General features: G+C 49.9%; 1 protein-coding gene across 3 annotated transcripts in view; it reads left to right on the forward strand.

Moving 5' to 3' along the window:
- Window positions 1–21,852, forward strand: part of OTUD5 (OTU deubiquitinase 5) — a 31,456-nt gene extending 9,604 nt beyond the window's left edge. Inside the window, exons 2-9 of one of the 3 annotated variants that reach the window (XM_062184233.1) lie at window positions 4,049–4,139; window positions 13,287–13,351; window positions 13,442–13,598; window positions 13,695–13,843; window positions 18,266–18,469; window positions 20,087–20,288; window positions 20,384–20,497; window positions 20,799–21,852. In XM_062184233.1, the coding sequence (XP_062040217.1) occupies window positions 4,049–4,139; window positions 13,287–13,351; window positions 13,442–13,598; window positions 13,695–13,843; window positions 18,266–18,469; window positions 20,087–20,288; window positions 20,384–20,497; window positions 20,799–20,923 (1,107 nt within the window). In that variant the 3' untranslated portion in view covers window positions 20,924–21,852. Of the gene's footprint in view, window positions 1–4,045; window positions 4,140–13,286; window positions 13,352–13,441; window positions 13,599–13,694; window positions 13,844–18,265; window positions 18,470–20,086; window positions 20,289–20,383; window positions 20,498–20,798 lie in introns of all 3 variants that reach the window. The other 2 variants (XM_062184231.1, XM_062184232.1) reach the window with 2 other exon arrangements.

The following is a 21,852-nucleotide window of genomic DNA, read 5'->3' on the forward strand; positions in this document are numbered from 1 at the left end:
ACCTACTGCACCACAGCGCCGGCCTCATTTTCTTTATGGGATAACACCTCATAGTAGGTTCCAGGTAGCAGCATATGACATCTTTGGGTAGCCATTACTCAGCCTGCTACTGTGTTCTTTTTGTTTCCCTTCCAGGGAGAGAGAAATAATTCATTAAAATGGTTTCCTCACGGGCAATGTCCTGTAACATTTGAGTCCATCCAGTATCTCTGTTATTGGGAGTTTATTATCCCTGTTTCTCACACTGGAAAACAGACCCAGAGCCATTCATCACATGGCTGATAGTTGGTGGAACTTGGTTGGAACCTGGGTCATTTGCATTGCACAGCCTGCTCTGACTTCTCTTGAAATTTTAGACCCGTTGTTTGCAGAGTTTTGCCTCAGTTCCTGTGATACCCCGGTGTCAGAACTCTGCCCAGTCCTTTTTTTTTTTTGTGGTGTCTCAGAGAGCAAGAGCAACTCACACTCTCAGCAGTGGGCTACAAGGTTCAGGGCCCAGACTTGACCTTCTCTAGCCCTTCCTAAACAACATACCCCCACCCTCCCACAAAGGGAGAGAGGGAAGGGCCATAGACCAAGTTCTTCAGGCTGCTGGTACCAAAGCCAGTGGGTGGCTGGTGGTCTGCTCTCTACATCCAGGCTTAGATGCCAATCTGGCTGCCCAGGGACCCAAACTCTCCTTGGGCAGAGGGTCTGCTCAGGTCTCCATTTTTATTTTATTTTTTTAAATTTTTTTTAAGATTTACTTATCTGAAAGAGTTACACAGAGAGAGAAGGAGAGGCAGAGAGAGAGAGAGAGGTCTTCCATCTACTGGTCCACTCCCCAGTTGGCTGCAACGGCTGGAGCTGTGCCAATCTGAAGCCAAGAACCAGGAGCTTCTTCCAGGTCTCCCACGTGAGTGCAGGGGCCCAAGGACTTGGGCCATCTTCTACTGCTTTCCCAGACCATAGCAGAGAGCTGAATCAGCTGGAAGTGGAGCAGCCGGGTCTCAAACTGGCGCCCGTATGGGATGCTGGTGCTGCAGGTGGCAGCTTTACCCGCTATGCTGCAGCGCCGGCCCCAGGTCTCCATTTTTAGAGGCAAGCCAAAAATTTCCTAGGACAAACTGCCACGTATGTATGTATGTATGCATCCTGAGGCTCATGGAGCCGTTCCTTTGTTCCTACACGGGATTTTGCTGGTGTCCAGACCCCAAGTCCTTTCTGCTTTTGTAAAACGAGGTTAATGCTACCTGCTACCTGGGCTGTGGTAAGGATAGTTACGCAAGGCCACCCTTTTCCTGATATGGGGCAGGCGTTCAGCTAGTAAGAATTCATGTTTCCTTCTGGCCCTTAACCTGCCTTGTTCTTCTCAGGCCTTTACTCTGCTGAATTCATTGCTGGGTTCTGGGCATCCCTGGTGCTTTATGGCAGAAGTGACTTTGTTTCTCATCCAGTTAAGAAGCATTTCTGGGGGTTTTGGTATTTGAAACCTTTGCTCAGGTGGCATCTCTCCTTAGGTGCCAGCTTTATTTTTCTCCTGTTCTTTTTTAAAGGTTTATTTTGTGTATTTGGAAAGATGGTTTCTGAGAGAGATAGAGCCAGAAAGAGAGGGAGAGATAGAGAGAGAGAGAGGGGTCGGTCTTCCATCTGCTGGTTCATTTGCCAAATGACCTCAATGTCCAGAGCTGAGCTGATCTGAAGCCAGGAGCCAGGAGCTTCTTCCAGGTCTCCAATATGGGTGAAGGGGTCCACCAAGGAGTTGGGCCATCTTCTGCTTTCCCAGGCCACAGCAGAGAGCTGGATCAGAAGAGGAGCAGCCAGTACTTGAACAGGCGCCCATATGGGATGCCGGCACTGCAGGCTGAGGCTTTAACCCACTGCGCCATAGCGCCAAAGGTGCTAGCTTTAATGGTCGAGCCAGGTCCCAGCTTGTTTCACAGCACCGAGTGTTCATGTCCTTCACAGGCCTGCTCACACCATGTGTGGTTACTGCCTGTCTTTCTGCCCTTCCCCTAGTGGTAGTAAGTATATGAAGGGATATTAACCAAGGTCGATTCATTACTCTGTCCTCATTGTCCAGCCTAGGATGAATAAGTAGGGACCCCTCTGCTCATAGAGGACCGTGGACCTGGGAGTAGGAGGTTGCTGTGTTCCCTTCCTTTTTCACAACTCTTGTGCTGTTGGGTTTGAGGCTGTAGTTACCAGTTGCAGTTTCTGTGCTGGATGCCTCTGGCTGGGTTCTGGGAGATGGCTGACTCGGAGGGGCAGGGATGGACTTAAGGGTAACTGGCTGGAATGTGCTAGTCCACAGTCCCTAGAGCAGGCGGGGCCCCTGGACTGCTGGACTGTTGGGAACAAACAGGAGTCTTTGTGCTGTCCACGGGAGCCTGAGGGTTTCCAGGTGCCTTTGTGGTCTCTGAAAATCCATCCACACCTTTTTAGGTCTTGGCCCTGTTGGTAGGGCTGGCTGGGTGTTCCATGTCTCCCCCTCTTTATCCCCTCCTAGGACATTGTGTGGGCCTCTGAGTTGTACATCATCCCTGTCTGTGCCAGTCTCTTCCCTTCTTCTGGGATTGGTATCTTATTTCCAGCACCTCTTCAGGTCCTGAAACTCCTTTGAGCATCATGATCGCTCTGTTGAGTAGATGTCATCTCCCCTATTTGATAGGAAAGTAGGCTTGGCGAGGTTAGACAGCTTACCAGCTGTCAGCAAATGAGCAACAGAGCTGAGATCGGTACCCAGAGCTCTTGGCTCCAAACTTTATGCTTACCATTTGGCCAGAGATTCCTCCCCACTGATTTTCCTGGGGAGTGGCTACTACCCCTTGCCTGAGCTGGGGGAAAATGTCCTTGTGGAGAAGTGGGCCCATCAGCTTCAGCATTGGCCAAAATCCTAAGTTTTTGGGCAGGGCCTAGATCCCTGAGGAGCAGGCTTGCTACACTGTGGTTTCCAGCTCTGTTGCTTGGTCAGGCTAGTTGCTTCTAGTGGCCAGCAGAGGGCGCGAGGGGCTTGGAAAAGGTTTGCAGCTTCTGGTTTGTTTGGCTTTGAAATGAAAAAATGTGTTTCAAGTGGGACGAGATCATTGTATAAAAAAGAAAAAAAAAATCCCAAACCACACTCTTGTACAGGTTCACTTAACCTGAACCTTTGGAATTTAGAAAAATTTCAGAATTTAGAAAAGTCACCTGTTGTATATCCTTAGTATTATCTAACACCTCCAGCAGAGTCTGGGGCGGCCCCTCATAATCAAATATCTTAATGTTTCTGCCTCAGAGTGTTTGAATATTCACCGCAGGTGGGCCAAATAGATTCTTGCCAGGTCTAGTTAGGTAATGATGCCAAGGGAGTTAAAGACTTGATTTTTAAAGCTTTGGGGGTTTTTGAATTTTGAGTGAGGGATTGTGTACCTTTATAAAGAGGGAAAGTAAAATGAAATCGCCTGTAATACCAACACAAAGGGATAATATTTTGTTGTGTAGTCTTCCCAATTTTGTGTGCATATGTGTATACATATGTATATATGCGTGTGTATAAATGTGTATGTGCTGTTAAATGTGTTCAGTCATAAATGAGATAAAATTTGTGTGCTTTTTGCCTTATAGAATATATTTTGGAATTCCCAATCTATATGTGGGATTCAGGATCTGGGTTCTTGCCAATCAGTCCCTGTTGAGCGTTTCCCATAGGTTTACCTCCTTGAAGTAGAGCCAGATTTTTCCATGCAGGTACTTGGTGGGTCTGGGTCTCTGGCTGCTAGGGGAGTGTGGCTGCTTGGGATTAGACCCTGCCAAGTCAGCAGGGGTTGGAAGGCAAATTGAGGCATCTGCTCTCAGGGTACCTGGGGCCCCTCTTAGAGCAAGTCTGATGCTTATCCAGCAGCTGCTTCCCTAAAAGAAAGAGTCTTCCTCATGTTTCATGGGCGGAGTAATCAAGAAGGGCTGAGAATTTCCCCCTGCTCAGTGTCCTGTCTGCCAATTTATCTGTGCCCCTCAGGATGCAGGCAGGGCCCTGGAAAGGGGGTACAGGCGGTCCCTGGCGCTGACCCCCACCTCTTCCCTCCAGCAGGAACACTGGTTTGAAAAGGCCCTGCGAGACAAGAAAGGCTTCATCATCAAGCAGATGAAGGAAGACGGCGCCTGTCTTTTCCGGGCTGTAGGTGAGTCTCTGTCTCTGCCTTCAAGGGCCTGGGGCTGCCCCTGAACTGTGTCCCAGTTATCAGGAGTAGCCCCTGAGACAGGGTTGAGGCAGACTTAGTGGATCTCTTAGGGACTGGAGGCCCTAGCCTCAAATTAGTATCTGGCTCCTACCCCTGGGTCTTGAGACTGTGGTGGTATGAGAGTAATAACAGCAGTAACAATAGTGATAAAGAAAACAGCAGTGCTCTAACAGGCAGTACTGGAAACCCTTTTAATTCTCCCCCAAACTGGGTGAGTGTAAGGGGTATTGTTGTTTCTGTTTATCACTTGAAAAACTGTGGCTCAGAGATAGGGAGTGACTTGCCCAAGGGCACACAGATAGTCTGTGTAGAGTTGGCATTCAGAGTCTGGGTTAGTCTGAAGCCCTTGTCCTGGGCTGCAGAACACCTGGATTTGCACTCAGACCTGGACTGGTATGCGTGGGGGTCTCTGTTCTTTCATCCAGGTGTGTGTGTGTTGGGGGGGAGCAACTAGATCCTAACATATTTCTTCTATCATTGATTTTTTTAAACTTACACAAAAGTAGAATAGAGAGCCCTCATTTACTCATTTTCAAGCTTCAAAATAGTCATCAACACATGGCCAGCCTTGTTTCATCACTACCCCACCCACTCTTTCTCACTCCCCTGAAAACGAGTATTTTTAAAGCAAAACCCTGACATTGGATCGTCTCATTCGCAAATATTTCTGTATGTTTCTCTGACAGATACAGACTCACTCTCTCTTTCTCTTTTTAACAGAATGTCACCATCATACCTAACAAATTAATAATTTCTTCATACCATCTGCAGTCCAGCCTGGGCTACATCTTTGAGGCCCTCTGGTTCTGAATTGGTGACCCAGCAAGCAATTGTGAGGTCCCGTGTTAGTGAAAGTGTTAACAGAGATGAGTTGTGTAGGGGTGCGGGAGACAGAGAGCAAAGTAGCCACATTTTTATTGGGGACAGGGCATCTGTCAGAATGGAACAGACAGAAGAGTGTGCAGTTGCTCAGACTGCGAGACAGCAAGGTTACATGGTGAAGTAGAGAGAATGCACCTGGGTTGGCCGGCACCGCAGCTCACTAGGCTAATCCTCCGCCTTGTGGCACCGGCACACCGGGTTCTAGTCCCGGTCAGGGCGCCAGATTCTGTCCCGGTTGCTCCTCTTCCAGGCCAGCTCTCTGCTGTGGCCTGGGAGTGCAGTGGAGGATGGCCCAAGTGCTTGGGCCCTGTACCCACATGGGAGACCAGGAGAAACACCTGGCTCCTGGCTTCGAATCAGCGTGGTGCGGCGGCCATTGGAGGGTGAACCAACGATAAAGGAAGACCTTTCTCTCTCTCTCTCTCTCACTATCCACTCTGTCAAAAAAAAAAAAAAAAAAAAAAAAGAAAAGAATACACCTGGGCACCGGTGGGTGGCTCAGCTGAAAGCGCATTCTAAGACAAAGGGTTCAGTTTTTCCAGGACAGAGAGTTTGCTGAGGGTAAATTAGGAAGATTCCTCCCAGGTTTAACACTTGTGTTATCAGATTGGGGAGCCCCCCCCCCCCTTTGATGGACAGAGGGGCTTCCCCTAGGACATCTGCCTCAAGGAAGGCTGTGAAGGTTTTATTGCTCCATGTTATCTGGCCAGGTAACCCATTTGGTCCTAAGGAAAGAGAATTCTCCTGGGGAGCTTTCCTTGGGGGAAGGGCTGGGACCACCTGGACAGTTATCAGAGTCTGGGCAGGACTCTGAAGTGTAGATATGCAGGTTTCCTCAGGCACACTTAGGCTAATTTCTAACTTCTACCTAACAAAAAAAAAAGGGAAGCTAGGAGTGTGACCTGATCCCTTCTTTCTTTGCTGCTCTGATAGCCACCAAGAAGTCCCCTCTGATAAGGAGTTTTAAACAGGGAGTCAGAAGACCTGTCTTCTAGTTGTGGCCCTTATACATAACTGCTGTGTGACCCCTGGCTTCCATCTGCCCTTCGTGAGATGATGTTGATTCACAGGGGCTCCTTGAGTTCCTTTTGGAGCTGCCATTCGCAGCATGGGGGGCCTCCACATCCACTGGTGGGGTGGACTGGTTCCGGCTTTATTCTGGCCAGCTGTGCCACTGATTCCCGTTTTGAACCTTGATAAGCAGCTCTTTGTTGCTGTGTCTCTTTTTTCAGTTGTTAAAACAGGCCCTGAGACCCAGTGTCATAGAAAGGTGATGAGATTACTTTGGTAAATCTCTGTAGGGCCCTGACACATAGTAGGCCCTCGTGGAACAGTAGCATCCGTAATGCCCAGATGCTCTTCTCAGTGGTATCCCAAAGACACAGTGCTGAATGGGGGGAAAGAAAGTTTGATAGGGTGAGTGGTTGCTTCCCCCTTCTGTAAGTAGAAGTAGAAGAAGTTCCGACAGTGGGCTCTGTGGGACTGGGGAAAATTGCAACCCTCCTACCCCTCTGACTCAAGTTTGTATTCTCTAGATGTTTCCTAGAGAGCTGGGTTGGAGGGCATCTTGGATAAAAGGAAGAGCAGGGGACTTCAGGCTAGAGCCAGGCTACTGATGGAGTTAGGGTCAGAGAAAAGTTAGATGGACATCTGGGTCTTGGGTTGTCACTGAGTGTTTGCGAGGACCTGTTATGTGCAGTAACCCAGATCACGAACCGTGTGCGTGTGTGTATGTGTATCAAGCCACTCTCTCCAAACACTCCCTGCCACTTCCCCTGCTTGGGGCCTTCCAGTAAGGGGCCCGAGCGTACAGGAAGAGCTGACCACAGCAGGTTGAAGGCCTTTGCTTATCAGCACTATGGCTACACATTTCCCCTGACTGGGCTGCCCTCGGCTTTTCTCTGTAAAACCTCAAGTCCCATGGCCTCCCCCCAGAAGCACATGGCCCCTGGTCTCTAGGCCTTATCTGGAGGTTTCCTTGGTGCAGAGTACACAATGCATGTGCCTGGGAAGGGGACTTTGTCCCCAGGCTTTTTGCCATCCCCGTTTCCAGCCTAGCCTGTACAGGGACAGATAGTCATCACTTTCAGCTCAAGTGTGAAGGCCTGAAGCTGTGCATTGAAGGGTAAAGGCACATATAACTGAGAGTTGGGGTCAGACAGGTTGCAAACATAAAGGAAGCGCCGTCCTCTCTTTGACTCCTACTGTCAAAGACCCTGGGTGCTTCAGGCTCACCTGAGAACATTGAGGCTCCAAAATGGGAGGTAATGCTCAGGGTCATTAGTGGCACAGCTGGCTTTGGGAACCCAGAGGTGTCCAAAGGACACATTCTTTCTGTAATCTTAGGAGTGCTGGCTGCTTAGCTTAGTTGTCAGCTGACTGGGTGACCTCAGCTGTCTTCTCTGACCTCTCAGCCTTACTACCACTTCCAGTAGGTGAGTGTGGCCCTCTACTGTTGGGAACGCTGAAGCAGGTAGCTTGCTTTCTTTCTTTTTTTAATTTTTTTTTTTGACAGGCAGAGTGGACAGTGAGGGAGACAGAGAGAAAGGTCTTCCTTTGCTGTTGGTTCACCCTCCAATGGCCGCTGCGGCCGGCTCACCGCGCTGATCTGAAGGCAGGAGCCAGGTGCTTCTCCTGGTCTCCCATGCGGGTGCAGGGCCCAAGCACTTGGGCCATCCTCCACTGCCTTCCCGGGCCATAGCAGAGAGCTGGCCTGGAAGAGGGGCAACCGGGACAGAATCCGGTGCCCCGACCGGGACTAGAACCCGGTGTGCAGGCGCCGCAAGGTGGAGGATTAGCCTATTGAGCTGCGGCGCCGGCCTGAGGCAGGTAGCTTTCTGCCCTCTGTTTTATTTTTTTGATTGTTTGTTTGTTTGTTTTTGCCTCTGAGGTCCCAGTGTCCCCTGTGTGTACCAGTATCCACTGCTTGTACTCAGTTCCTCCCCACCACTTCCTATTAGTGGTTCATGAGCATCACGAAGGCTTGGGTGGAGTGGAGGTGGGAAACTGAGTTTTAGAGGTATTCGTGGAGGTGGGAAACAGTTTTAGAGGTATTCTGTGGCCCACCCGGCCCCTGCCAGGCTCAGATAACCTCCTCCTGGAAACGTGAGTCTGCATCTCTCTCTCTCCCTCCCTTTCCATGTGGCTTTGACTCAGCAGAAACCTCTGACCTTGGCCATGGCTCTGGTGCTGGCCTCTATGGTCAAAGTAAAGGCCAAACTGGTGTGTGTGCATGGGCCTTGTGGGAGCGGCAGGAACTGTGTGTGTTAGGGCAATGGGGTCTAGGAACATTAGCCAGGCCTGCTTCTCTGGACCTCTTGATCTTGGAATAGGGACCGTCATCTCTGGGAGAGAGGGATCTTAGATCGATTTGGAGTGTTTTACAAATGGGGAAACTGAAGCGTCAAGAGAAAGCTAGGACCCTACCATATCTAGGTCACACAGCCAGTGTCGGAAACATGGCTAGTTGAGGTTGAACCAAGCCACAGGAGGAGAAGATTCCCACAGGCTATTTCCTGTACAGCAGCTTCTTTCGGCCTCTGCCCTGCATCCTTTAGTTTTCTCATCTTTGCCATAGGAATCCTTGAGCAGGGGAGCAGACAGCTCAGGGACCAGGTTATTGAAGGGGCTGAGTTCTCTTGTATCCCCCCACTGAGAGTGTGCCAAATGAGGGAGTTGGGGCCACAGACCAAGTCACACCATAGCTGCTGGACAGGCAGGCAAGACCTTTATCTTGGCTCCTCATCTTGGGCCCGGACTCCCACTGCACCCAGGAGGGTAACAGGGAGCAGACTGGGTCCTGGTTTCCCCATGCTGCTCTGTGTACACACATTTGTGTGGTTTGTTTTTAGGTTCCCTGCAGACACCACGCTTCCTTTTCTGTCCTTGGCGGAACTTCCTGTGGCTCTGCTAGCAGGCAGGCAGGCAGGCGGCAGCCTGGGGAGTAGGCAGTCCCCAGGTGCTTCTAAAGCAGATGGTGGGACCCTGTACTTAAACCCCTCTAGAAAGGTAATCCAGCATCGCCTGTCTTGCTTCTCCACACAACTGGGGGTAAATATTGGTTACATTTTGGGGAACGTGAGGAGGAAGGGACACCCTCCACCCCCACTGGCAGCAGGGGAGGGAGAGAGAGGCAAATTGTGTTAATAGCTATCAGCCGTGCTTCCAGTAGTGCCAGAGGCTCGGAAGGACGTGGGGGCACCTTAGCTTGTGTGCCCTTCCATCTGTCTGTCCTGCTTGCTACATGCTGTGGTTCTGTCGTTGTGGGGTTTGTTATGGGTATTTGGCCTCAAGATCATCTCTGGCAGGCTCTACTGACTGTGTGTATGTGCATTTCTTTGCTGTGTCTGGATGCTCAGAGACAGGAAGGAAGTATGATGTGTTGGGTAAGGTTCATGCTAACCCGTGTGGCCCTAGAGAGGACAGCAGCCCCTGAAATCTGTAATCTACCCACTCCCGGGCCTTTCCTGGTTTCCACCTGATTCCTACCTGTGTTGGTAGGGAAATTGAGGCACACAGGATCAGCCCTGCTCCCAGGGTGTGAGATGGCTAGGATAATAGCTGGATGGGAGTGGGCAGTGCTGCCCCTTAAGAGCCTGGCCTTACCTTTGTCCCCCTATGTGTGATCTTGGGCCAGCCGTGCCAGATTTCTGTATCAGTATCCCTTCTGGGTGAAGTAGGATTTTTTTGGTAAGGATTGAATGAGTTGGAGTGGGAAAGGTCTTTGACGGAACCAATTGTAGTAATGTACTGAGGCTTTCTGAGCCCTATGTTGGATGGGAACAGAGGTGGGGTAGTGGGGGACCCCCTTCCAGCTGGACTCTGGGAGGAGAACAGGTGCAGACTGCACACAAGTGCAGCGTCAGCAAGAGGCGGAGTTTCAGTTTCTATCAAAACAAGTTCTCTGAATTCCCCTACCTCTGCAGGTCCATTGGGCCTCTCTTTCCCCCATCTTGCCCCGCCCCCTCCCCAGGAAGTCCAGCCTGACCTCCAGCCCCAGGTGCCAACCTTCTTGGAGGAGGAGGGCTTTCTGGAGGACAGAGGTGGGGCTAGAAATGTCAGAAAAGTTCATTCTTGTTACCTACTTCCCGTGTGCTGGATGCTTTTCCTGCTGCCTTCTCTCCCTTGTTGGGGAGGTACTGTTGCTGCTTCCTTGTGCATTTTCTTCCACATTAATGATTCCAAAACAAGGGTACATTTTATAATCAGTGTTGTGAGTCTCTTTTCCCCCAAAAAACTGAGTCCCATGGCTTAGCATACTTCAGGACTGTTTTGTGGAGCCTGTGTTGTTCATTGGAAATTAATTTGATTGTTCAAGTTTTGAACCAAGGGCACAGAGAGTAGGCTCATGGACTTTTGTATTTAGTGAAGATAGAGACCGGTTCGGCTTGCAGTAGGAAAGACAGCCCAAGTCTAGGCACTACATTTGGGGCTTTCCTCATGCTGAGGAAGTGCAACAAGAATGAGGAAGGAGTTAATATGCATTTCTGGTAGCATTCTGGCTGACTGGTGGGCAGCTAGCAATATGAAGGAGTTACCGGCTCAGAGGGGTTAAGGGCCTTGTTCGATGCCATGCAGAGATGACAGAGCCTTTCTGCCTGCCAGGCAAAGGGGTCAGTGACAGGGAGATGGGGCTCTACCCCCAGCTTCATCCCTGTCCCACAGTCTCCCTTCTTCCCATTGTCCTATGTCTGCTCCCAGGCCTGGAAATGGGAACCCCTTCCATAGCAGATACATTTTCGTCCAACACCTCAGCCTGCCTCCCTGAGCCTGGTAGGCCAACTCCAACTTAACCCCTTGAGTTCCATTTTAGTCTCTGTTTACTGCGACTGCTTACAGCACTATCACCTGCACTACCTCCGGACACCCCGGGCACCCAAGGCTCCGCTCAGCTCACAGAAATAGCTCCTCAAGCAGCTCCGGCAGCCACAGCAGGCTGTGCGGTCCTGGCTTCTAAGAAAGGCAGCAGCAGGGGCCCCCCAACCTGTATGCAGGACATGTGACTTGCTGGAAGTGCCACTGGGGGTGGGGCCGAGAAGAGTGTGGCCACAGAACCCACATCCTTGTTTACATCTGTGAAGGGGCTACCCCCTTCCCGCCTTCGCAGCTCCTACCTCCCTCCCTCCCTCAGGTCTCTTCACCTCCAGGAGGAATTGAGAGGGACGTCGTCCCATTTTCTGTCTGGGAGCAACCTTCTTTTTCTTTTTAATTTGTTTATTTGAAACACAGAATTAGAGAAGAGACAGATCTTCCATCCACTGGTTCACTCCCCAACTGGCTACAATGGCCAGGGCTGGTACAGGCTGAAGCCAGGAGCCAGGAGCTTCTGGGTCTCCCACATGGGTGCAAAGACCCAGGTGCATTAGCAGGGAGCTGGTTCAGAACTGGAGCAACCAGGACTCAAACCAGCATTCATATGGGATGCTGGTGTTGCCAGCAGTGGCGGCTTAACCTGCTTAGCTGCCACACTGGCCCCTCAGAGCAACCTTTCTCTCCTTATCTCATAGAACCCTCCAAGGAGGGAAGGGGAGGGCAGCAAGTGAGTTCTAACAGTTCTTCTGAGGTACACTGAGGCTCATGGAAGAACTCTGGGTGTTTCCTGTGTGACCAGACCCTACCTACCCCAGGGCCCTAGGAGATCCTTTCAGTGCGCTGGTCCCCAGGGGAAACAAAGGGAAATTCCCTCTTTGTCTCAGCCAGTGGAAATATGGCTTGCCTGATTTTTTAAAAAAGATTTAAAAGAGTTACACAGAGGGAGAAGGAGAGGCAGAGAGAGAGGTCTTTCATACACTGGTTCACTCCCCAATTGGCTGCAATGGCCAGAACTGTGCTGATCCGAAGCCAGGAGCCAAGAGCTTCTTCTGGGTCTCCCACACAGGTGCAGGGGTCCACAGACTTGGCCCATCTTCTGCTTTCCTAGGCCATAGCAGAGAGCTGGATTGGAAGTGGAGCAGCCGGGACTTGAACCGGCGCCCATATGGGTTGCCAGCATTGCAGGCAGCAGCTTTACCCATTACACCACAATACCGGCCCCTTGCCTGATCTTTAGGCCCACTTTAATTTCCCAGAGAGAAGAGCTCCCTGGCTGCCTCCGCCTATCCATATGCCTAGCAAACTTTCTCTGATTTCCTTTACTGAGCTGGGGGAGGACTTAGGTATGAACTGCCTTCTCCCTTTAGTGGGAGCCCGGTGTGGTCGGGCAGAAGTGTGTGCCCATGTTGGATCAGTGTGACACGGGTGCCCAGGAAGGTAGGGAACTGTGTCACACAATAGGTTGGAGTTTGAGGAGTAGGCAGTGGGGAGGATGGAAGAGCATTATGAAGAGGGGAATGGCACATGTGAAGATCCTCAAGTGAGGCAGAGGGTGCCTGGTTCCTGCCCGCCTCCACCTGACTGAATCCCGTGATGCCTGAATCTTTGGGGCCACGAGCTGCCCTTGAATTAAACTGAAGTTAGGTGCCTGCGTGCTTTTCTCCCTTACTAGACTGTGTGCTCCTTGAAGGCAGGAGCAGGAGTTTAGTCACCTTCCCAGTACCCCAGTTTGAATCCTCACTATGGAGAGGGGACTCCTACCACCGAGTGACCTCTCTGTGCCAAGCTCAGTGCTCATCATTTTATACTATTGCTCACGGAGTCTCCACAAGAGGCATGCTAGGCATCGCTTGTCTTGTCGCCATTTTGCAGATGAGGCATATGAGGCTCAGAATACTTGGGTCATGTAGCCAGAACTGAACAGAGAGCCCAGTTTCTTTTCTTCTTTTTTAAACCTACAAAAGCCATGCTGGCTCTTGGACGTCAGGCATCTGAAACTGAATTCCAGAACTGATTTCTGTCACAGGCTCCACACAGCCCTTGCAGTCTGTTCGCATGTGGAAAGTGAGAGGCTGTGGAATGGATAGTGCTCAAGGCCATTGTGGAACTTGGAATGTTGATGACTTGTCCGAGTGGCCATGCATGTCCTAGTCAACTGCTCGAGTAGCCTGTGATCATGTCCCTCTCAGCTGCACTCTCTTGTTCAAGATTGTCCCTGCCTGTCCCTTTTTCCACAACCCCATTCTAGGCCACAAGGGCAAGAACTCTCCTGATCTTGGAGTAGGAAAGAGTGTTTCCCTGGTCCCCTGGCTCCCCTCCCCTGAAGGTGTTCTGTGAGTCAGAAGTCCTTTCTAGTGGTAGCTCTCACCCTCGCGCCTCCTTCTGTCCCCACAGCTGACCAGGTGTATGGAGACCAGGACATGCATGAGGTTGTACGAAAGCACTGCATGGACTATCTGGTGAGATCTTGGGCAGGCCTTGGGTCAGGCAGCGGGGGAGGATCTCCTCTTCTTTCCACACAGACCTTGACCTTCCAATCTGTTCTGCAGATGAAGAATGCCGACTACTTTTCCAATTATGTCACAGAGGACTTCACCACCTACATCAACCGCAAGCGGAAAAACAACTGCCATGGCAACCACATTGAGATGCAGGCCATGGCAGAGATGTATAACCGTCCCGTGGAGGTGTACCAATACAGCACAGGTACTTCTGTGGTGGGGAGGGGGGACTAGTGGCACCTCACGCAAGCCTGCCATGTCTGGCCCTCTGTGGATGCTCCCTCCTTCTTTTGCCCTGTAGAACCTATCAACACATTCCATGGGATCCATCAAAATGAGGATGAGCCCATCCGGGTCAGCTACCATCGGAATATCCACTATAATTCAGTTGTGAATCCTAACAAGGCCACCATTGGTGTGGGGCTGGGCCTGCCATCATTCAAACCAGGGGTAAGTGGGTCCCTATGCCCAGGATGGCTGCCAGAAATCTCTGTTGGAGTCTACAAAAATGTCCTGTCTCCTCTCTGGGTCTCTTTTGAGGCTTCCCTTATTCAGGGAGTCACCTGGTAGTCTCACATGGCTTGTTTGATGGCCTTAGTTTGTCTTTCTGTGAGCAGCTCATCCATCATTTGTGTCTGTTGAGGGTTGACCTTTAAGGACACAGAGTCCTATTTGGGAACAGTAAGCCAAGGCTCATCTGAGTGACTTGGCATCCACCTGGGTCTTCCTCCCACATTCACAGCACTGATAGACAGCTGGGTTCCCAGAGACTTGGAATGTGGGCCTGACCCTGCATACTGGCTGTGGAACCTTGGGCAGACTGTACAAGTACCCTCTGGTGGCAGCTTGACTGATTAAAAAAAAGTACCTCCCACTGGATCTGGGGCCTAATAGGTGTTCAGAAGGTGGCAGGACATTTTCCCAGCACACACTGATACATTGTCTTTCTCCCATACACTGCTGTAGTCATCTGCTGGGGGATTTTGATATCTTTTATTCAAGTTTCACTTCCTATAATCAGAAAATGCTCTTGCCTCGTTTTTAGGAAACACCCTAACACCAACACACCCTCTGTCTAATGTAAGGGTTTGGTTTGGTTTGATTTTTGAATAAACTTTTAATTGTAGAAAAGTTCTAGATTTACAGAACTATTATGAAGACATTACAGAGTTCTCAGTACCTCACTGTACTTAACATATTAGCCTAGTACATTTGTCATAATTCATGAACTGGTATTGCTGTATCATTGACTAAAGGCCATGCTTTATTCAGATGCTCTCAGTTTTTCCCTAATGACCTTTTTCTGTTCCAGGATCCTATCCAGGATACTATTTTGCATTTACTTGTTGTGCTCCCTTTGGCTCCTCTTAGCTGTGACAGTTTCTCAGAGTTTCCCTGTTTTTGTTTGTGATTTGTTTACTAACTCTAGTTTTGCCTTTTCTAGAATGTCATGTAGTTGGAAGAATGCGGTATATACTTACAGCTGTTTCAGACTGACCTTTTTCACTTTACCATTATGCACTTAACATTCTTGATTTCCTGGCTTGAAGGCTCATTTCTTTTTCTTCCTTGTAAAACTGGAATGCGTGAAGCATTTTTTATTTAATAGATTTAATTTTTAGAAGAATTTCAGATTTATAAAAACAACTGAGAAGATGGCTAGAGTTTCCTTTTTGACCCCCTTTCCTAGTACACAGTTTTGCTGTTATGAATATCTCCCATGACCAGTGTACATTTGTAACAATGTGGGGACAAATATTGATACGTTAGCATTAACTGAAGCAGCTATGCCTCCTTCGGGTCCCTTGTCTGGGACAGTTTCTCATGATTCTCTTGTTTTAACGACCTTGGCAGTTTTAAGGAGTACTGATCAAGTATATCATAAGCTTCTTTTTTCTTTATTTTTTCTTTACTTTTTTGACAGACAGAGTGGACAGTGAGAGTGAGAGAGAGAGAGAGAGAGAGAGAGAAAGGTCTTCCTTTGCCGGTGGTGCACCCTCCAATGGCCGCCGCGGCCGGCGCATCGCACTGATCCAAAGCCAGGAGCCAGGTGCTTCTCCTGGTCTCCCATGTGGGTGCAGGGCCCAAGCACTTGGGCCATCCTCCACTGCACTCCCAGGCCACAGCAGAGAGCTGGCCTGGAAGAGGGGCAACCGGGACAGAATCCGGTGCCCCGACCGGGACTAGAACCCGGTGTGCCGGCGCCTCAGGCGGAGGATTAGCCTATTGAGCCGCGGCGCCTGCCCATAAGCTTCTCTTTTAGAATTTGACTGATGTTTTTCTCATGATGAGACTGGGGTTACTGGTTTCTGGGAAGAAGATTGCAGAGCTGAAGTGCCATTTTCATTACATCTTGTCAAGGTTGTGTTCTACAAATGTGATTTTTGACTGTTGATGTCCTTGATCACCTGACAGAAATAGTGTTTGTCAGGTTTCTCCACTGTAAAGTCACTTTTCCACCTTTACCATGCTCTTTGAGGAAAGTCCTTGCACAACTCACACCTGCTTCATCTCGCCAGGGGCAGAGTATTCATGTAAATTATTTGGAATTCTGCAAGAGACATCTGTCTCTTGTCCCCCAAATATTAATTTGTCTTTTATATCAGTATGGACTTACAGATATTTGTTTTATACTTTAGGTTATAATTCAGTTCTACTTTTATTTATTTTGTTGCTCAAATTGTTCTGATGTTTTTAAAGTACTTCCTTACTTTCTGGTGCTGTAAGGTGCTTCGGTTGTGTATTTCCTGGCCCAGTCCTAGAATCAGCTCTGGAATCTTTTATTAGAGAATGTTATTAGAAAACAAGATCTACTTGTTGAGCTTAACTCTTTTCTACAACATCGTCCTTGCTTCCAGGCCCTCTTAGGAGACAGCAAGGAGATGTACGTGTGCGTACCAGCCCACATGTACACACAGATACACAAGTATTTCCTTATGGAACCATCTGGATCTCTATTAAATGGGAATTCTTATTGATGTCTCCAACTCAAATCCATTACCACATGCATCATGGTAGTCTTCTTCCCCTTGTTCGTCTGCCAATTCCCGTTGCAGCAGTGAGAAACCTGGCTCCTATTGTCCGCCATCCCTTTACTTAGCTGCTCACTTCCATCTACAGGTATAGCAGTGTCTGATTCGTTAACCCATAGGCTTGTGGGAAACAACTCAATCAACTAGAGTACCGCGCTGTGCACAGTTGCTTTTGCCTTTAGTGTTAAGACTCCATTCATTTTCAAAGTGACTGAGAGATCACCAGCTTTTCTCTCTACCCCATTCAGTAACACATTAAGATTCTTTTGTCACATTCTGCATTCCATCCTGGATCCCTGACCTCCTAATTGATCTTTTTTTTAAAAAAATTAGCATACATTAAGGTTTTCTCTTTGTTTTGTAAAGTTCTGTGGCTTTTGACAATAGCACTCCCTGTGTTCCTGTTGCAGTATCATTCAGAAGAGTTTTACCATTCTTAAAATTCCCTGTGTTCCTCCTATCCTCCCTGCAGCAACCGCTGATGTGTTTATCTGTCTCTCTGGTTTTGCCCAGAGAAGTGATGTTCAGAATGTCCTGTGACTGGAATCATGCAGTTAGCAGTATGCATTAAGGTGCTTCCATGTTTTCGCACGACTTGGTAGCTCGTTTCTTTCATGTCAACTTAATACTCCATTTATGGAGGCCCCATAGCTTATTTAATCATTTGCCTATTGACAGACATTCTCGGTTGCTTCCGGTTTTTGGTGATTGTGAATAAAGCTGCTCTGAATTTCTGTGTGTGGGTCTTTGTGTTAACTTAAGTTTTTTAGACTAGTTAGTCAATGTCTAGGAGTGAGATGCTGGATTGTGTTATAAGACTATATTTTGATTTGTAAGAAACTGCCAAACTGTCTTCTAAAGTGGCTGGTGCTACTTTGCTTGCTTACCATAATGAATTTCAGTTCCTGTGGCTCTGCTTGCTTCCAGCAATTGCTGCTGCCATTCTGTTAGGTGTGTGGTAGTATCTCATTGTTGCTTCAATCTGCAGTTACCTAAAGAGAAATGCTGGTGAGCTACCTTTCATATGCTTATATGTCCTCTGTAGGTCTTTGATGAATTGTGTGTTTAGATTTTTTTCTGCCCCCTTTTAATTGGCTTTTTCTAAAACTCCATTAAAATACAGCCTTACGTACTTTTAAAATTATTGTCCACAGGAAAAAGGTTATACTTTCCGTCATCACTTGACACACACATGTTTGTGTGTAGTCTGTCTGTGTGCATTAAAATAATGTTAGCTAAGGCTTCAAAAGAAACTATTTATACTTGTTCCCTGGGATATACTCTGATGTTTCCTGTTATTTATGTTTTTTTTTTCACATGCTCACAGCCTAACAAGCAGTACTCTCTTAAAGTGCGTGAAAGCTCACAGTCCCGCACAGCACAGTGGTACTGCCCCTCATTGCCTCACATAGCCACCTGGCTTCCTTGGCCCCTTCCATCCTTGGATACCCCCTCCACTGTGCGCTGTGCGCCAACACTGCTCACTTCTTGGATGGTCTTTTTCTTTGTCTCATCCGGGCACATTTGAGGGAGACCCACCTCAGCAGCGTGAAACTGAGTGGGACTGCTTTTCCTTTAGGCCAAGGCTAGAGGGCACCTGGCCACCCCAGACTTAGTGCCTCCATTGGGGTGGGGTCAGGACATGGGAGCATAGGATTTTGGAATAACAGGCCCCACAACTCAAGCCTGCTTTTCCCCTAGTCACTGATAAATAGGCATCTACAAGGGGTGCTGTGTGGGAGCACCTGTCTTCAGGTCTTTTTTGCAAAGCCTGGGCCCCTGTCTCCCTGAGCCCATTTTGGCTCTTGGCCCCACATGCCTGTTCCTCTCCCCCTTGCAGTTTGCAGAGCAGTCCCTGATGAAGAATGCCATAAAGACATCGGAGGAGTCATGGATTGAACAGCAGATGCTGGAAGACAAGAAACGTGCTACAGACTGGGAGGCCACAAATGAGGCCATTGAGGAGCAAGTAGCTAGGGAATCCTACCTTCAGTGGCTGCGAGATCAGGAGAAACAGGCCCGCCAGGTCCGCGGCCCCAGCCAGGTTCGTTATGGGCTCTGTCACTGACCTGGCCCTCCCATGCTTTGCCCCAAACTGAATAGTAGTAAGCGGTTTGACTTCCAGAGGAGAAGGAAGTTTTCAGTCCCATCTGTAGCTCATCTTGGCCTTAATCTTGGCATTTTGCCTTTGAACTCTGTAACCATGTGGGCAACACTTGCTTCAAGGAGCAAAGGAGGGTAGTCACTGGTTCTAGTGACATGGGTGCATGGTGGATAGCTGCAGAGAGACAAGCTTCTGTCGGATGCCCTTGAGTGCCAGAGCCAGCCTGCACTGCCCTTAGTGATCCCATCTACTGAGGGAGACAGAATCACTGGTGGGGCCTGTGACCCTGGCTGGGAGCCCAGTGGAGGTGGGAGCTCTGGTCAGTCTTCATAGAGGAAGATTGAATAGTTAGGACATGGCAGACAGGCATCTGAAGAATCACAAGGAATTTGGAGTGACTGGATGTTGGCGATTGTTCAACAAATACTTGTTGCAAGCCTGTACTAGGCACTGTTCTCGGGACACTTTAGTGAACATGGAGGGCCAAGATCCCTGTCCTTATGATGTTTGCATTCGTGCAGAGTGAAACAAAATGAAGAAGACTAGAATGAATACATCAGTTGAGGGGTGCTGTGGATGAGAAATGTAGAGCCAGGGTGGAGGGGATGGGAGTTCACAGTGCTAGAGTGTGGTCCAGGTAGGCCTCAGAGCAGATGAGGCTTGAGCAGAGACTTGCAGAAGAGTGAGCTGAGCGCATATGCAGGGAATGGCAGGGCCTGGGATTCAGGCACAGCCTGGAGGGAGACCAGTGTAGCTGAATAGAATGTAGTAGTAGGTGAAGTGAGGGAGGGGTGGGGCCAGCTGGGATAGAGGCTTGTGGGTTGTGGTGAGGTCTTTGGCCTTTGTTTGTTTTCACCTACTTGAAAGGCAGAGGGACAGAGAGAGACCTTCCATAGGCTGGTTCACTCCCACATGCCTGCAGCAGCCTGGGATGGGCCAGGTGGAAGCCAGGGGCCCAGAACTCCATCCAGGTCTCCTACATGGGTGGCAGGGGCCCAAGCACTTGAGCCATTCTCTTCTGCCTGCCAGGATGTGTCAGCAGTAATGCTGTATCAGAAGCCAAGTAGCCAGGACTTGAGCTGGCACTCCGATATGGGATGGAGGCATCCCAAGTGGCAGCCTTACCTGCTGCCTCACAATTCCCTTCCCAGGACTTTGGCTTTTACCTCGAGTGAGGGAGATGTATGGGAGTGTCGTGAACAGAGGAAGGACCTGATTTGGGATTTGACAGGATCCCCCTGACTGCCGAATGGAGAATAGAGTGTGAGGGGTGAAGGAGGGAACGAGGAAGAAGGCTACTGAACTAGACTAGGTGACAAGTGACCCTGCTGGTAGGGTTGGTGGGGAAGGGATTGGATTTAGGATCTGTTTTGAAGGTAGAGGTAACCACATTTCCTGTCATTGTCACAGCTGTAGAGGTATGAGAAAGGAGTAACAGAGGCCTGCATGGAAGCTGGTCATAGCCAGGGTCCCGGGAAGGGAGTGAGCACTCAGGGCTGGGGCACAGGAGAGTCCTGGCTAGTGTTAGTCCTTACTGCTCTTCCTCCCCTGCTGCAGCCCCGGAAAGCGAGCGCCACGTGCAGTTCAGCCACAGCAGCAGCCTCCAGTGGCCTGGAGGAGTGGACCAGTCGGTCCCCACGGCAGCGGAGTTCGGCCTCATCCCCCGAGCACCCTGAGCTGCATGCTGAGCTAGGCATCAAACCCCCTTCCCCAGGCACTGTCTTAGCTCTTGCCAAACCTCCTTCACCCTGCGCACCAGGTCAGTGACTTGCTTATAGGGCACATGCTGGGGTCAGAAGGCACTGCCTGGGCCCTGGGCCTTGGGCCCTACCTCTGCCTGTCCATTTGCCCTAGGTACAAGCAGTCAGTTCTCTGCAGGGGCCGACCGGGCCACTTCCCCCCTCGTGTCCCTCTATCCTGCTCTGGAATGCCGGGCTCTCATTCAGCAGATGTCCCCCTCTGCCTTTGGTAAGCTTCCTCTGGGGACAGGGGCCAGCTGGGAATTGGGGGGAGACTGGAAGAGGGAACTTCTGGAGCCTCTGGCTGTCTCCCTAAGTAAAGAAGTGAGATAGCACAATAGAGAACTTTTTTCAACCTAGGGGATTTGTCCCAAAGGGGGGCTAAGTGGGATTTCACAGGCCCAGGGGAGCCTTTTCCATAGAGAAAGGAGTGAGAGGAGCCTGAATAGGAGAGCCGGGGGATTAGCCACAGGTGAGGAGAAGGCAGGCTGAGGGTGCCTCATAATGCATTTCCTCCTGTTTTTGCCCAGCAGGTCTGAATGACTGGGATGATGATGAGATCCTAGCTTCGGTGCTGGCAGTGTCCCAACAGGAATACCTAGACAGTATGAAGAAAAACAAAGTGCACAGAGACCCACCCCCGGACAAGAGCTGATCGAGACCCAGGGACTGGAACCATCTCCGAATCCCCCCAACTCCTGCCCTCCGGTGCCACCCCGCCTTCTTTGGCTTTCTTCCCTCTTGCCTCCTTCCCCTTTTCCCTCTCCCTCCTCCCCACTTCCCTCTGGCTGACCCTATGCGCTTCCTCTCATTGCTGCCACCACCACCTGTCTCTGTGCCAGCTGACGTGCCCTGTTGCCCCCCGCACGGCACCATCCCTGCATTCCACAGGGGACTTGGGCAAGGGTGCTGAAGGTAGGCGAGAGACACAGAGACAGGCCAACTGGCAGCCCCAGAGGAAAGAGACATTCAGACAGAGGAAAGTCGCCCTGCCCCTCCTCATTCCTTCCAAGATCAGAAAATCCTGTCACATACCCCCCTTCAATGATGCCAGGCAGGTGGGAGGAAGAAGTGGGAAATGTCCCTTCCCAGTACCCTAAGAATGTCTGAGCCTTCAGTGTTGGATTTTTTTTCTTTATTAAAATGTACTTTTATCTTATGAAATCAACCAAACAAAAGCGATGTAGACGACAGCATTGGCTCTGTGAAGGTGGCATCTCTGATTTGGGGACAGGCAGGCCATGGGGCATGGACGGGGGGCACAAAGATGTGGACTTCTGCTGTCTTCTGGCTTCCAGCTCCACGGGGGTGGGCAGAGGACCTGGAGTGTGAGCCGGGGCAGGAATCGGGGGTAGCAGGCGTCAGACCAGCTTTGGACAATGAGACCCTGACCTTGCTGCATTCCTTTTGCTTCCACCATCACTACCACTAAGTCTTGGAATCTTGGGGATCATGGCCAGCACCCAGGATTTGAGTATAAGGAGTGGGAGCAGCCTTGGCAGATTGGGCACTTGAGCCCTGCAGGTGTTGACAAGATTCGCCATCTGTAATGTCCTTGGCACAATAAAACCAAATGTCAGTTTC

The sequence above is a fragment of the Lepus europaeus genome, chromosome X, assembly GCF_033115175.1.
Source record: "Lepus europaeus isolate LE1 chromosome X, mLepTim1.pri, whole genome shotgun sequence".
Classification (NCBI taxonomy): domain Eukaryota; kingdom Metazoa; phylum Chordata; class Mammalia; order Lagomorpha; family Leporidae; genus Lepus; species Lepus europaeus.